Source organism: Lepidochelys kempii, chromosome 2, assembly GCF_965140285.1.
Source record: "Lepidochelys kempii isolate rLepKem1 chromosome 2, rLepKem1.hap1, whole genome shotgun sequence".
Classification (NCBI taxonomy): Eukaryota; Metazoa; Chordata; order Testudines; family Cheloniidae; genus Lepidochelys; species Lepidochelys kempii.
Genome location: NC_136381.1, coordinates 198,452,461 through 198,469,552, shown reverse-complemented (window position 1 = coordinate 198,469,552; position 17,092 = coordinate 198,452,461). Strand labels below are relative to the sequence as shown.

General features: G+C 36.5%; 1 protein-coding gene across 9 annotated transcripts in view; it reads right to left on the bottom strand.

Moving 5' to 3' along the window:
- Positions 1–17,092, bottom strand: part of NEK10 (NIMA related kinase 10) — a 173,651-nt gene that overhangs the window by 46,759 nt on the left and 109,800 nt on the right. For 8 of the 9 annotated variants that reach the window (XM_073333426.2, XM_073333429.2, XM_078851753.1 and 5 more), the window contains 5 exons: positions 15,013–15,142; positions 14,351–14,421; positions 9,159–9,372; positions 695–878; positions 517–603 (listed from right to left, as the gene is read on the bottom strand). In XM_073333426.2, the coding sequence (XP_073189527.2) occupies positions 517–603; positions 695–878; positions 9,159–9,372; positions 14,351–14,421; positions 15,013–15,142 (686 nt within the window). Of the gene's footprint in view, positions 1–516; positions 604–694; positions 879–9,158; positions 9,373–12,900; positions 12,993–14,350; positions 14,422–15,012; positions 15,143–17,092 lie in introns of those variants that run through there. The other variant, XM_078851756.1, reaches the window with a different exon arrangement.

The following is a 17,092-nucleotide window of genomic DNA, read 5'->3' as shown; positions in this document are numbered from 1 at the left end:
GCATAATCTGATTCCATACAATCACACTCAAATGCATATCCAGACTGTATCTCTCTCCACTCCCTCTGTTTATCTAACATAGGCCACCTTTTTATTCTTTCACATAATCTCACCATTGTTGATGCAAGAGCCTCCTCCTCTGCAGCTCCATATGGAGCAGCCTTCTTCTACCTCTCTATCTCATCAGCTCTCTTATTTTTCAAATCTGAAAACTTATCTTTTCTCCTTTGCCTAAACAGCATCTCAATTTCTCTATCCATCTGCTTTTTAAAAGTGATTAGAATATTGGGATAATCTCATAAGAAAGATGCTATACAAAATAAAACAGCATTATATTGCAGTGAAAAAATGGCAACACTAGGGAACGTTTCTCTTAGTTTTCTTTTTCTGGGGGCCTTTTCTCTTCCAACAGATGGAGAAGTTGCAATTAATCAGAAAGTCCCCAAATATTTCAGAACAACTCAGATGTCTTACTGTTAGAAATCAGTGTATTGCTTTGTGTGCAAAGAAACTCACCAAATGCAGACTCTTTCAAAGGACTTGAACTGGAGCTGCTGGAATTATCTGATATGTCCAGCTCATCATCTAATTCAGAGAAGACATCTGTGCATAAAAACAAAAGCAGAAAGGAAGCTTTTAACTAAGCTCTGAGCACAGTGCTATCATTCCTGGTGTTTCTTCTGCTATTGACTACCTTTCTCAGAGTTTTCTAAAGTGTAGTTGTCATCTGATAGGATTTCATCACATGTTCTGTCTTCATCTTTTCCACATGTTGGATGAAAGTTTTCGGTTGGAATATCAGTGCTTTCTGAAAATTCACTTTTGAAACTGGCTGCTCCGTTGCTGCTGCTGCTGAGGCTCGACTTCTCAGAATGCTCCTGACAATGAAGAACAAAGAGGAGAACTAGTGAAGGAAATATTACCAATTTTCCTTTTCACAACAATGTCCGAGGCTCATTATAAAATCTGATATTAAAAAGCCATAATTCATTTAAAAAAATTATAGTTCTTACTCGGCTGCTTGTCCTGCTCTCTCATTCTACCAGTCATTCTGCATTTATGGAAGAGCCCTTTACTTAACTGAAATGATTTTTACTTTTCATATAAAAGATGTCCTAGAAATTCTATTTCAACTCCAAAAATAGGTTGCAAAGAGTACTGACAAAGTTCTTTTTCACCATGTGTGTTCTCTACAACTAAAAGGGAAACAATATGAAAATATGAACAAATATTGGATTTAAAGATAGAAATATTGAACAAAGACATAGACAGGTCCCACAGACAACCAAGATGAGAGATTTAACCTCTTTCAGCTTGGACAATTAAAAGCAGACAGGTTTCCTGACATCATAAAGTGTAAGGCAATCAAGTTTAGTTAAAAAAATAAAAACTAAAGTAAGCTTGATGTATATGCGTCAGAGACCTCATGAAGTGGAACCAACCTGATGCTGGCTATTATTGCTGACATAAAGCTAAGAAAATCAAAAACTGGCATACAAATTATCCTGCTGTCGTAAGTGTCTCCTGTATGTGCTGAATCTGTCCATAATAAGGAGGTCTTTAATGAATATAAAATGCTCCAACCACCACTCTGTTTATAGCTTTTCAGGACACGGTAAAGCTCTCTGATCCCTCTTATGCCTCTATTTTAATGAGACATGTTTTGAAGGCAGACCAGTTTATATTATTTATCTCCTTTTCCCTTTTATCATACAACACTCCAACAGGATAATGTAAAACAAAGGATGAATTTACTTACAAACAATAGTTATTATACGTAAAAATAGGAACAATATATAAAAAGAACATAAAACAGATCATTAATTTTATTATTATTATTTATTTGTATTATTGTACTTTAATATTCAGTAATTTCAGGGGACAATAAAGTTTCTCCCAAACAGTCTGCATTTACGAAGGGTGCTCTGTTAGGTACTTAATCTTCTGGATATTAACTGATTCTCAGACCTTCTCCATACACCTCCCGTAAGGTGACTGTCATCTCACCGTGGCTTAGCAAAATGAATATAATTCCAACTCCTCCACTCCTTTGAAGGTCACTTAGTCAAACTCCTAAATACTGACTGTAGTGCTAACTGCCCAACAGTTTAAGCCAATTATTCCCTCCATTCTCTCCCCCATTCCCAATTCTACAACTCAACCCAGAAGACTAAATAAATGAATCCTCAGGAATTTTCACGGCAACACCTAACAGGAAGGATAAGTTTATGGCTCAGTACTGGACTAGGATTTAGGAAATTCTGTCAAAGGCTTCACAAGGGATCTAATGTATTTCACAATTTTCTGTTCCTCAATTTTTCCATCTGTAAAACGGGGATAGCAATACTTTCCTGTCTCAAAGTGTGTAGAGGATACATTTATTAATGCAGATGAGGTACTCATATACCAGACTGCTGACTACAATAGTAAAACTTATTATTATATAAAAAGGTACTATTTTTGGAATGTTTTAGGACTGTAGATTCCAGCGTTACCACATTACAATAAGGTAGTAACATGGAAAACTTAATTTTCAGTGTGCACCTGAAGATAAAATTGTAGCAATCTAAAAATTCATCCTAAAAGCAACATCATTTTTATCTATCTCTTACTAGCTCAGCTTAATGGTGTTAATTCCCCTTGCTTTTTGTTTCTGGACTACCCCAGAAGGGGAGACATTTTAAGTAAACTGGCTGAAGGGCTAAATCACAGGAAGAGGCAGGTCATTGCAGAGGTGGAGCAGCTGTTGGCAGGAGCCACCCAGCAGGGGGAGACATGCTACACCATGCCCAGCCACAAGGAGGTGCCAGTGGTGAGTCAACCCCTTCACAACGGTTGGAGAATGCAGGCATCCTTCCCACCCCTAGAGAGCAGGGGGACTGACTGACCCAGACAGGCAAATACCCTAGACTTAAAGGAATGGGTTGATAGGACAGACCACATGAACATAGAGTGTCTTCTCAAATGGATGACTGAAAACCAGCAGCAGCAACTCCTGCAGCAAATAGCTGCCCACCAGCATCAGCTGGTCTGGGTCTTATGGGCAGAACAGCAGGAACAGCAGCAAAGGCTGTTCCAATAAGTAATGGCCCTGATGGAGTCTTCGGGTCTCCACACGGTTCCCCCTCCAGTGGCTGTAACCCAGGCCAAGTGGCCCCACCTGTGGCAGTAAAACTCACAAAGACAGGCCCTGGAGACAACCGAGAGGCTTTCTTGGTAATGTCTGAGTAAGTGGCAGAAGGCAACCCAGTGCCACCTGATCGTGGGCCACCCTGTTCTCACCTTACCTGACAGGAGCTGGTATGCCACGAGGCCAGCACCTGCATACCAGGGACTGGACACAGTCTCTGCCCAAGACTATGGCTGGGTGAAAGTGGCTATACTTGACTATCTTGACATCCGAAACAGGCTCTGTGGGTAGAAATCATGAACTACTTCCAGCCAGAAATTCTTCCAGGGAGCTGGGTAGAAATACTTCCAGGGAGCTGGGTAGAAATACTTCCAGGGAGCTGGAAATTGAGACCCACCCAGAAAGGCCACCTAACAAGGAAGCAATGTTGCCCCTCCTGCCTTACAGGCACCAGTGGTTAGTCAACCCCTTCACACCCCTCATGAGGGTCCAGGTGAATTGTGTCCCTTTTTCTCAGGGGTTCAGCCCTCCTTATACTGAGTTCCTGTCTTTGCCCAGCTCTTCTCAAAACTTCCTGCCAGATTTCTAATGCAGGCTTCTTCCTCAATCCCTTTCCCCTACCCCTTCCTGGTCTCCTCCATGCCAGAGAGACTCACAACTGGTCCTACTATTTCCATGACTTCTCTGAGAATGAGGAAAGCAGACCTTTATATAACCAGCATGTTGTGTCAGCAGCCCACTGTTTTCATGATTGTTGGACTGCAAGTCTCAGAATCCTTCTATTTTCCATTGTAAAGCATAAGTCTTAACTGTGCAGGACAAATGACTTCTGTGCACGATTCGATGCATTTCTTAAGAGCAGCTGAAGTCTGTATTTTAGCAAAATGCTATAATCCCAGCCACCAAGTGCAGTGATTTCAGATCTGGGTGTAAGATCTGTCTGAGACAGAAGATCTGAGAGAATTAGAAGTTGATATGTAGATTTTTTTTCATTGTGCTCTGAAGGCCCAAGAATCAGATTTTCAATGTCCTGCCTTGCCTGAACTTTCTGATGGCCCTTGATAAGAGGAGGGAAGGCATAATAGAAAATCTTGCTCCAATCTTCCCCATCTTGAGCAAAAGCCCTTTCTTATTTTTAAGTATGTAAGCTAAATAAATTGTCTCTCACCTCTTACTGTTCTTTAAAAAACTATTGCTATACATGAACCATACTTCTGCTTCCTTTCCAAGTGTTCTGTGGAGTTAACCTGTTGAGTGCACTCCCTACTCCTATTCCTCTCTATAATCACCACCTTCCCGACATTGGTGTATCAGTGCAATATTTGACACACACACACAAACACTCTCTCCCCGTCCATGTACTTATATGGCCCTCATCACCAAGGATATGAGCACTATCAGAAGATTGTATCTTCCACTTTCAAAGGGCTGGACTCTGTATATAATAAATCTCTTCCATTGCTAACTTCTAGGAACCTATGATTATGAAAAACAAAAAACCTTATACTGTTAAATTTCTTTCTGACCTATTCGCAACACAAACTTTCAGAAATGATTGAACGTTTTAAAAAAAGTAATAAAAAGAAAGTTATTGATCTTTGACTTGGGTCTTTTTTGCCACATTTCAGCTCAAAGTGTTTTTATATTATATAATATAAAATATTGTAAAATATTATAAATATTAAATACATTTATAGAAATATAAAACCCTAAAATAAAAGGACGGTGGGGTGAGCATAGAGGGTTATAATTATCGCTCTTAATTGCAGAGCAGTGATGATACCACTATAATAAATGGCATAAAAACACTTGAACACATTAATGAACTGCAACTAAACGAAATTAATTAATACACTTGTCCTTGTCTTTCTAATGTCCTTGATATGTTGATCATATATTTTCACAGCTGACAATTTAGGAAATAAATCATACAAGAAATGGCTAATTTACCACATTCAGCAACTCTTGAAAAAATAATACCACCAAAACATTTTTCACAACAGACGTATCTTATTCTCCCAAATCCTGTAAAAGTTTACTGATTATACTATACTATAATTAAGCAAACAACCTCTTCCAGGTTTTTTCCAGGATTCCAGCCAACTGCACTGACTGTAGAGCTGCTTTGTGTTGGTGAAACAGTGCAAAGAGATCCCAATGCATTTCAGGAAGGGAGCTCTAATATTCAGGTTACACAGAGATATTTGAACCTATCCAAAATGGCATAATATTTGAACTTGTCAAGTTAAAAATAGAGTTTATTCATGTAAAAATAAACAGAAGTTCAGCTCCCAATGGAATAGTGATATAAAAGATAAGCACCAAAATGCCCAAATCACAACTGCAGAATGGGACAAAAGTGACAATCCTTCCAAGAAGGCACTGAAAATTGGGAACGCTGAAGGAATATCTACTTATTCAGGTTACTGGGAAATACAAAAAGCTTCAAGTCTGTATTTTTTTCAACTGCCTGTCTATGACTACAAAGGGGGCCTCGTTAAGATGAAAAGGGCACACCAGACTCCTCGCCCCCGCAATCAAAGCATGTAAAAGACCTCACTCAATACTTCTCTCTACATAATTTTAGACAGCAATTGAAGTAGAACTGATCAAAAAAATTTGAGAGACGAAAATGTCTTTGAAATGTTTTCAGGAATGTGTCGCTTTTGATGAAATTTTCTATGGGAAAAAGTCATTTTCATTTTTTGTTTAATAAAAACATTTAATTTCAGTGTCAATGTTTCATTTCAATCAGGTAAAAATGTAGCATTTTGACTATTGTTTTATTTCATTTTGATTTTTATAATTTAATTTTAATATTATAGCTTATATTTTACTTCTGTGTATAATATGCAATATTTTGTATTATGTTTTGACATTTTCAAAATGAAACAATTTTACCTAATCAAAACAAAATGTTTTGACATTAATAAAATAAAAGGTTTGGAATGCTTCCAAATCAATTTTTTTTTTTTTTTTTTTTTTGGAATTTCTACTCAGAGAAATTCTGAAATTTCAACTTCTCATTCTGATTCAGAATGTAAAGAAATTTTTAAATGTTGGAATTTCCTGCAGAACTTTCAGCCAAATGTCAAATTTAGCCTGAATTGGTTTTTGAATTTTGATATTTTAATTGGAAAAAACTGGCAGTTAGAGAAATTACATCCCATTTTTATGCCCCAACCAGGGTATGTGAATATGTTTGCTTCCTCAGAACTTCTAAGCATTACAGCTAAGGTAGCCAACTCTTGAGATCATATGTAATCATGAAAAGATAACGGATGCTGACTATGTAATCCAATAGGTATTTCTACAGTAATTGAATAAAAGTAACTTACTTTAAATGTATTGTACAGATTCTATTAAATGTTAGATGCGTGACATACAAAGGCCAAGTTTTTAAAACATGGGTGTCCAAAGTTAAACTTCCCAGCACCAAAGAAAGCCGCATGGCCTGCTCCACAAGGTGCCACTTGATGCACAAAGCTCTTGACACCTACATTCTCATCTTAGTTGACTTACAGATGGAGCATCTTTCCATAATGTGCCCTTCTTTTCTAGGTACAATAAACTCCGAGTGTGTGGAGGTTAGTATTAAGGATAGCTACCCTACACAATGGGCAGTGTTTAAAACCTGACAAGGGCAGCCCACCAGGCTAAATCCTACTTAACTAACAACTACCTAAAACCTAAAGGTACTTGCTATAGCTAACAATAAATAGCTCACTATATACAACAAAATCATAGAAATACTGATAGAAAAGTATGAGGTGAGACACAACATAGAATGTTCTGACTCAAGCTGTGGATGGTGAGAAGGAACTGAGGGCGTTGGCATGGCACCGCCTTTAAATAGCCATAGGCAGGGCTATGGGACCAGACAGCATAAGCATTGTTCCTAGGGATACTTCTAGGCAAAGCTTTCTGGCTTCAGTGTTCTGTGAACGCACAAACCTGAGTGGTATACGTCTGCAACCACTCAAAGAGGCAGCTCAGATTCTGAAGCACAGTTCTATGGCAATGGGGTGAATTACTCTACATATAATGTATGTTGCTACAGTCACATACTTCACAATGGAACTTTCAGCCCAGGGCAGTGTTTAAGGGCCATAATGTCAAAGAACTCCACATGCCACAAGACAATTGAAGGGCAGCGAGATTACAACCTCTCCCATGCAACCCCTACAAAGTATCAATTTTCTAAAACGAAAATGGCAACAAATTCCTCTTTTGAGCTTCTCCCTAGCCAAGACAGGAAATCCATGCAGCAGCTTCTGCATCCTGTGTGTTGAACACAAATAGGATCAGGATCCTCAGGAAGATGGGGAAATCATTTGCAGGAGCTTCTTACTAAGCAGCATTATAGACCCTGGCCATGGACTGAGGCCTGAAGGTCCTCCAGATTGGTCATCTGGGCAAAAGGCAAGCATACATGGCAGTAAGGCTCCTAGGTACCCCTCAGTATCACAGAACCAGAACCAGGATTTAACACTAAGAAAATTTGTATTTTATATGCTAGTTTTGTTAAAGTAAAGCACAGTGAACTCAAGTTATTACAGTTGTTAGGAGAATGTTTAAATATAAATTGCTTGGTTTCATACTATTGCATATTTGCTTGGTTTTATACTGTTGCATAATGTATGTGTATACAAGTAAATACATTTTTAGTTTTTAACCTACAGTAAGATTTTTTTTAATTGCCTATTTAAATACCATCTTCCAAAACCTGGCAAGCACTTTCTTGAGCTCTTCCACAGCTGTGCACGACAACATTGATGTTATCCTTTTAGTGCATGAGACAGGAAGTAAAACTGACCACCCAAAGATACTGAAAATGACTATAAACAAAGTGAGCTTTCATATGTGGAAAGTAAGCAAACTGGGGGGGTATTTTCCCCAATACCTTCTTTCAGTTATAATAATCACAATTGACTTTTTAACCATAGCACAAAAATTTCACACCAATGTGATGTGTGTTGGTGTCCCTTTAAATTGAAAAGAAAATCTGAATTGGAATAATTTAATAAAGATTGTTTTATGGGAGTGGGAGGTTTGGAAAATTAAGGCAAAACTAGGCAATGCTAAAATAAGTTACTTGTTCCATGAAATGTTATACTGATCTGTGATGAAGACAAGGAAGCATCTTTAAGAAATCCACTGACTGGGGACTGGGAGCTACTGTCAATCTTTTTCTATAAGACAGAGAATTTTCAGTGAGAGATATAAGGGTGAGCTCAAATAACAGAAGTGATAAAAAGTGCCCTCTTCAGAGAGATGTGATTACTGACTCTACCAGTATAGCTGTACAAATTACCATAACTTTACTTTTTTCTTGAGTTTATAATAATTTATACTATGAGTTTTTACTGTGGAAAACTTTTTTCTGTCATTTTTTTCAGTAAATTCTCCAAGAATACATATGAGCTGACCTTCATTAAGTAAAACACTGAAATCCTTGACTAAGCTCACAGAACACAAGCTCACAAAACAAAGCTTGAAGCAAAATGAAAGAACTGCAAAAGATGTTTCTGAAGAACTATATCAGATAGCAAGACAAGCTTAGCAAACACGTTATCAGCTCACTGCTCTTTATCTACCAACCTGTAATTAAAAATTAAATATGTGTAGGTGCCATCGTTTGTGAATCATGCACAGAATTATTCCATTGCAGCCAAGTGTACATTTTGCTATTCACTAACCATTTTAAAATGTGCATACATAATTAAATGTTAGAAGATTCTATTAAAAATGCAAGAGCCAGTATATTTCAGTCTGATTCATGCCATTTTCAATATTGGATTAAGGTAGTTTGTAAGATATTGTAACTGTTACTTGTATTTGTGTGCACATGGGAAAATTAATAAATATTAAGTTTAAAATAAATTTTAAAATCTACATGGATTTCAACTTTAATTTTATAAAACAATAGGCCCTTTAATTGAGAAATACATATATTTTATTAGTCCACAAAATGTCCAGGCATAGCACAGTGTTAAAGAAAAAACACAACGCTAAGTCATTTACTTACGTGAGATAAGATGGCAAGCTGCTGGTGACATGTCACTGCATTCCTATTAGCCTCCATGAAATATCTCTGGGTACGTCTCCTCTCGCGCTCTAGCTTCTTCTCCAAAGCAAACTGGGAGGTGGACAAGCCATCTAAATACTTCATCATCACATCAGATATAATTGAACTGACTCCTACTATGTCTGGACGAGTCTCTGCATCAGGAGTCAAGCACCTATTGAAAGATCCATTACCTAATGAAAAATCTATTCATAACACCACAGTTTTATTTACCTGTTTCTGGATATCTGCTTAATATCACTAACACATATTCACTGGTAATTATCAGTGGTCACCTTGGGCAGCAGCTAGGATAAAACTGAAATCTAGTAGGTCAACAGCTTGAAATTCCAAAAATGAATAAAAACCAAACAAACAAGTGCATACAGTGTTTGACTGATACAGAGCACTTTGGTACAAAGTGAGAACATCTGCTAACTAGTTTATACAAAGATAATTGTGAAAGTCTTTGTAATGGTAAATTTTAAGCAGTGTTCTCACATTCAGTATTGACTCATATACTGCAGTTAAGTATTGGGCAGCATTATACGTTAATAATATATGACAAGGTCAACATCTGATTCGAAAGGAGAGGGGCAGAGCAGAGGACAATTGACAGCAGCCGAGGATCTACCCCCAAAGTTCTTTCAACCAGCTGAGTTCAGGTATGTGTGTACATGAATCAAACACACTTCTTGAAGGGAAAATTTCAGAAAATAGTTTTGTTATTCCTAAAAGAGTACTATTTTAATAAACATATCCTACATTCATAGTAATACCTTATAAGAGGTTTTATGCAGTACTTGAGAAAACAAGTCTATTTAAATCTCTCTCTGTGCCAATTGTTCAAGATCTTTATGGTCAATTTAGGAACATTTTGTTCCTCCCTGGCTTTACTCAAACTTTTGTATTCTTTTCCTTTTAACAGATGCAGGTTTGTTTTCTGTTTTAAAAAATGGCAATCAAAGGGAAGTTTATTTTCTTCACTTCAATCCACTGAAATTTGTGAGAATTTCCAAGAATCATGTGAGCTGGAAAGGACCTCTAGTGGGTCATTAATCCATTTCCCCTGAATCATGGCAGAACTGATTTATTTACTACTGAATATCTAAGAGATGGATATTTAACCATGAATATAATCATGACTGTGATTTCACAACTTTCTCTGGCAACAAGTTCTTACATTTACAAATTTTACCTGAAATATTGAACATAAATTACCAGTTGCAACATAAAGCCATTGTTTCTTTGCTCCTCATTGGCTGAAAAACTGATACCTGACTTATTTATAGCATCCCTATTATGGGCAGGTATCGCATCTCAATCACCTGGAGTGAACATGTCCAGCTCTCTTAACTTTTACCCATGGATCTTATTTTCCATATCTTATTTTTGCTGTTTTCCTTGAACTCTTTTCATTTTGTCTAAATCTCTTTGAAAGTATGAACCAAAAACTGAACATAATACTTCAATTGATCAATACTAAGGAATGCAGAATATTTATCTGGTTTATCTTATGCTTGCCACAACTGTTAATATCACCCAAATAGAGTATTTGTGCTAGTGACACCTTATTCCCAGCTTCTTTCATATAATTATCTGTTACATCTATTACAACTTATTAGAATGTGGATAAAGTGATGAAAAGTTCAGTTATACTGATAATTATATGGGATTATCAGTGAACAGGTTACAGTAGTCACTGTGTGTATAGTTATAAAAGGTAACTGAATAGTGGGCCCTCAACCAATCAGATACTTTAAAAATTGTAAAAGGAAGTATTATTATGTATTTATGAATAGGAGGGAGGAAGAAAGACACAGAGGGACAGATCCTCAGCACTGTGAAAAAGGATAGCTCCCATGAAGTCACCATGAGGATCTGATCCAGTCAGAAAGAGACAGAATGAATACATGATTACGGCACGATGAGGCATGAAGGTATTATCAGGATACATTTGAGATGACAGCATAATTGTTAAGTGGTGAGAAGTAAGTGAGTAATGCCATTCATTCCAAATGAGTGCCAGTAACACAGAATGTGCCACATATGCTACAAAACCCCATACCTATTTTAGAAATGTTATTGGTTTTTTACTTCTTTCACTTGTATAGCCAGGCTTCCTTAGTTACTGTGAAACTAACTGTTCACGGATCAGGAGGGAGCCATAAAACCTTTTGAAAACAACCAAAAATATGTTTTTTATGCCTAAAAGTGGCATGACTTGAAAGTAATTTATGTCAGGACTGTTTCAAGCTTGAGGTTGAATCCTACTGGAAAGCTGGGATTCTAACCTTTCCAATACATCAATAGGCTTGGAAAGATTAGATTTTTATTGGTAAATGTTGGTAGATATCAATTTCACTATACACACAGAAACTGCCAAAAAATACTTCCATTGATAATAATCTAAATGTACAGACAGGCAAAGTAAGAAAAGTGCTGCTTGAGAACTCAGAGTTTGATTTAGGGCTATTTACTAGCTATGTTTTGACATGTGATGTTGACAATTTGTGTTTTAACAGTTATAAATCTTTAGCTCTTTGAATGTCAACATCTCCTGTCATTATATCATTATTGTCTGACCCTTATTGCCTGACCCCGCCATAATTTTCCACAACTGTGAAAATGTAAATCAATAAAAATCTAAAACACCACTTAAAAATAAACATCAATAGTATCTGTCAAAATTATAAAAAAAATAAAAATTGAATTCTGCTAAGCCTAGACATAAGCTAGAATTTCTCACTGTTCAGGGCCATGAGAGAACAGGAACTCTCTATATAGAAATGATGTTGATATAGGACCCAAGTCTTCCTTTTGTGGGGTTAGTTTGACTTTTTTGGAGGCAGAATCCCACATTTGAGGAAGAAAGCAGAAGCATTTTTGTTTCAGGTTGATTTTTTGTAAAGGGAGGTAGAGGGAGCTGAAGCTACTCAGAAGTGCACAAACTAAAACTGTGTACTTTTTGCCTTGCCCATTATCACCAGTCATAGTGGACCACAAGCTAAATATGAGTCAACAGTGTAACACTGTGGCAAAAAGAGTAAACATCATTCTGAGATGTATTAGCAAGGGTGTTGTAAGCAACAAGAAGTAATTCTTCTGCTCTACTCTCACTGATTAGGCCTCAGCTGGAGTATTATGTCCAGTTCTGGGTGCCACATTTTGGGAAAGATGTGGGTGAACTGGAGAGAGTCCAGAGAAGAGCAACAAAAATTATTAAAGTTCTAGAAAACATGACCTTCCATGAGGGAAGATTGAAAAAAAATGGTTTGTTTAGTCTGGAGAAGAGAAGACTGAGAGGGGACATGATAACAGTTTTCAAGTACATAAAAGGTTGTTATAAGGAGGGAGAAAAATTGTTCTATTTAACCTCTGAGGCCAGGACAAGAAGGAATGGGATTAAATTGCAGCAAGGGAGGTTTAGGTTGGACATTAGGAAAAACTTCTTAACTGTCAGGGTAGTTAAGCACTGGAATAAATTGTCTAGGGAGGTTGTGGAATCTCCATCATTGGAGATTTTTAAAGAGCAGGTTAGACAAACACCTGTTAGGGATGGTCTTAGAATACTTTGCCCTGTCTTGAGTGCAGGCAACTGAACTAGAAGACCTCTCGAGGTCCCTTCCAATCCTACAATTCTACATTTTTATAAGCCTAGACCATTTCTTCTCTCCAAAAAACTTGTCTCCTGAGTGCTTACTTCATGTCAGAGTAATGCCAAGATGAGAGAGCAAATCAAATTCCTTGCTTCATTTCCAATAATAAAGGACAGAGCCTTCAGCATCTGGAAGTCTAAAATTAATTCACATCTGATCATTCATACACACTCCGAATCCCCAAATTATATAAAACATAGAGAGAGAAAAAGAAAAACAAGGGATACAACAGAGGTAACTCTGAGCTATAGATTTATGCTTACAAACTGTACATTCATCAATGCTTCTCATTACATGAAGATAAATACAAGAGAAACATCCTGAATTTAAAAAATTTCTAAAGAAACTCCTGTATCAATAGAAACAAATGAACATTCTATTATAATTTGCAGGATATGGAAACATGCAATATCTTAAAAAGAGGCACTGGGAGACTCATTTTATTGCACGACTCAACTTATCAGGTACTTTTTAATGATAAAGAAGGAAACATGCAACCAATAAACCATTTACAAGAGGAACCATTATTACAAGGCTAGACATGCTGATGATAGTGGCATGTCTTATATGTATTATTAGCAGTGTGAGCACATCTCTCCTTTTTCCTTTAACCTTGAAGCCCTTCTATATTCAGAGACAAAAGCTGAAGATTATTAAAGTCAGTACATTGTTACATTGCCATCTGTATTAATGAAAATGTACAAAACAAAGCACCTTTCTGGAAAGATTGAGAAATAAAACGACATGAGTAATTACCTTTTAATAAAAAGAACAGGAGTACTTGTGGCACCTTGGAGACTAACAAATTCATTAGACCATAAGCTTTCGTGGGCTACAGCCCACTTCATCAGATGCATAGAATGGAACATATAGTAAGAAGAGATATATATACATACAGAGAAGATGGAAGTTGCCATACAAACTGTAAGAGGCTAATTAATTAAGATGAGCTATTATCAGCAGGAGAAAAAACTTTTGTAGTGATAATCAAGATGGCCCATTTAGACAGTTGACAAGAAGGTGTGAGGATATAAGTATCCTGTTTCTCATTGGAGTCCGTTTTTGAAGCTTTTCTATTGCTGAGTTTGAATTAATATACAAACTAGATACCATTAACTTGGGTTTGAACAGAGACTGGGAGTGGCTGGGTCATTACACATATTGACTCTATTTCCCTATGTTAAGTATCCTCACACCTTCTTGTCAACTGTCTAAATGGGCCATCTTGATTATCACTACAAAAGTTTTTTTCTCTTGCTGATAATAGCGCATCTTAATTAATTAGCCTCTCACAGTTTGTATGGCAATGTCCACCTTCTCTGTATGTGTATATATATCTCTTCTTACTATATGTTCCATTCTATGCATCCAATGAAGTGGGCTGTAGCCCATGAAAGCTTATGCTCTAATAAATTTGTTAGTCTCTAATGTGCCACAAGTACTCCTGTTCTTTTTGCGGATACAGACTAACACAGCGGCTACTCTGAAACCTACCTTTTAATAGTAACTGACAATTTTTCAGAGTAGACTCCTTCTGGCACTGGTTCATACATAGCCTCTACTATCTGCAAAATAAATAGTTGAGAGTGAAGAAAATAAAGATATTCCATTATACATATGGAAGTCTGTGTGGTTAATGTTTTTCCTTGGAACAACATGACAGACATTGCATCACCAGTATACGTGCATAAAGAAACTTTGGAGCATATCTTCTAATGCAGAACTTGTTATCAGATAAACAGATTAATATAATATTAGGTAACTGTAGGCTAAAGAGCTACAGCATTTAAGTCAGGGTGAAATTTACACAAAAATTGAAATATCTTTTATCTATGATAATGTTCTAGACTGCTAGTAGTGCACACCCTATTGTAAATCCAACCCTATAGTACCATCAGAAACCTTTAGAATCGAAAGATCCTACCATCAAATGATAGGGTAAAAATGTATTGGTAATTAAACTGTAAGATGATTCCATGTGTAAATTCTAGTGGTTACAATGGCAACATTGCAATACACACCCAGATTTTACTTCTACTCATTCACACTTTTGTAGTGCAAAGTAGCTTGTCTTCTGCAATCGTATATTTGAACCCTGGGAGACCCAGAAGGTGCATGCAAAAATAACTGCAGTTTGATCTAGCAAACCTGCGTACTTTAGTTGCCAAGGAGAGCATGTTGGTGCTGTAAAAAGGTGGCTTCAGAGTTGCCATCTGATAAAGGATGCACCCCGCAGCCCAGACATCAGCCTTCTCGCCATATGGTTCACTCTTTACAACTTCAGGACTAAATAAAAATAAATACAATTTAATACTCACTGAAGGTAGGAGAAAAGATCAGGTGTAGAAAATACTGAGTTATTGATATCAATATGTAAACACAGAAAACAAAAGCAATCAGTTACCATTTCTTTAAAAGCTAATGCCACTTTAAGTTTGTGATGCAATAGTACTCGTGCATCAAGAAATGTCATCACTTTATCTAATGATACCTGGTTATAATTCCACAATCTTACGGAAATACAACATACCAGAGCTCACGGAATAATGCAAACTAAACTAAACTAAACTAAAAATCTATTAGTTTGAATTTTAAATAGATCTGATTTACTAAGTTCTTACTCCTCTAAGGTGGTCACTTTTCACAATCAAGTTTTACTGGCAAACATTGCAGAAAGCAACTTTCAGGTTACACGTGGGAGTATTTGTGGAAACAGGATTTAAATTTTGCACAAGCAGGCACTTATTCATTCCAGGAGTGCTTGCTTTTCATCCAGCTGGGAATCAATACCATACAACTTAACTGACTAATTATATTAAAGCCACACAGTTCAAATTTTGAATATTCACAATAATTAAAAAAATCAAAGATATTTGTTAATAAATTTGAATAATGAATGCTTTTGGAGAAATCCCTGTTTGTTGATATTAATCAAGCAAAAATAGGTTAAATCTGAATAAATTATTTGTTGCTAGTTATTCACTGTGCTCTACAATGAATTTTGATAGATCAGATAATTACTTGCAAATGGAAGCATTTACTTGCTCATTGCCTAAACACTGTAGGTACAAGTGTAACTGATAGCTATTTCATTTCTGTAACATTTCTGCTCATGACACTAGTGGTGTAAAGGTTTGTTCAGTTGTCCCTTCATAATAACTGTTGGTTTAATGGATTAAACTAAACTACGTTGCTTGTGTGATATATGAAGTACCAGTGTTATTAACACATGCATTGTCAAATGCTGTGCTGCTCCAATATTTGAATTACAGGTCTACTGTGACAAAACTACTGTAGTAGAACTTCTTAGTTACGAACACAGAGTTATGAACTGACCAGTCAACCAGACACCTCATTTGGAACTGGAAGTACACAACCAGGCAGCAGCAGAGACCAAAAAAAAAAGCAAATAAAGTACAGTATTGTGTTAAACATAAAGTACTAAAAGAATAAAGGGAAAATTTAAAAAAAGATTTGAGAAGGTAAGGAAACTGTTTCTGTGCTTGTTTCATTTACATTAAGATGGTTAAAGCAGCATTTTTCTTCTGCATAGTAAAGTTTCAAAGCTGTATTAAACCAATGTTCAGTTGTAAACTTCTGAAATAATAATATTTTGTTCAGAGTTATGAACATTTCAGAGTTATGAACAACCTCCATTCCTGAGATGGTTGTAATTCTGAGGTTCTACTGTACTACATTAGGAACATGACAGTATGTGATTTTGCTACTCTTGTGATAAAACAATACCTTTGATCTCTTTTTTAGACTTCAGTAATGCGCTTTTTCTGATATTGCTGCTTGCACAATTAACAGACTAAAACTGATAAAAAATAGTTCTGCTACTAAGATTCTATTTACAGTAGATGGAGGAAGTAGATAATTTCAGTTTTGGCTCATTTAAACCGGTTGCTATTCCAGGTGCTGTCTCAGTTGAATTTTGGACTATGCTCTTGCTGTGATGTGGTCACAATTTACGCCAATCAAGGTAACCTGATTCTGGGCTTCATATCTCATCATTAACTAACTGTCAAATTACATGGTAGTTTCTTTCATTTAGCACCTTTTCTCTGCAAACCAGAGATGTCAAGGATGCTTCCATTCTTTCATTCTTAAAATCAGCCTGAACTCACTTGTTTTTCCCTTTGTTTTCAGCTAATAATGTAGAACTTGGAACTGCCGACTGTAAGATTAAGTTACTGACATCTTTAGTAAAATGAGATATTTTGGCACGAAAAG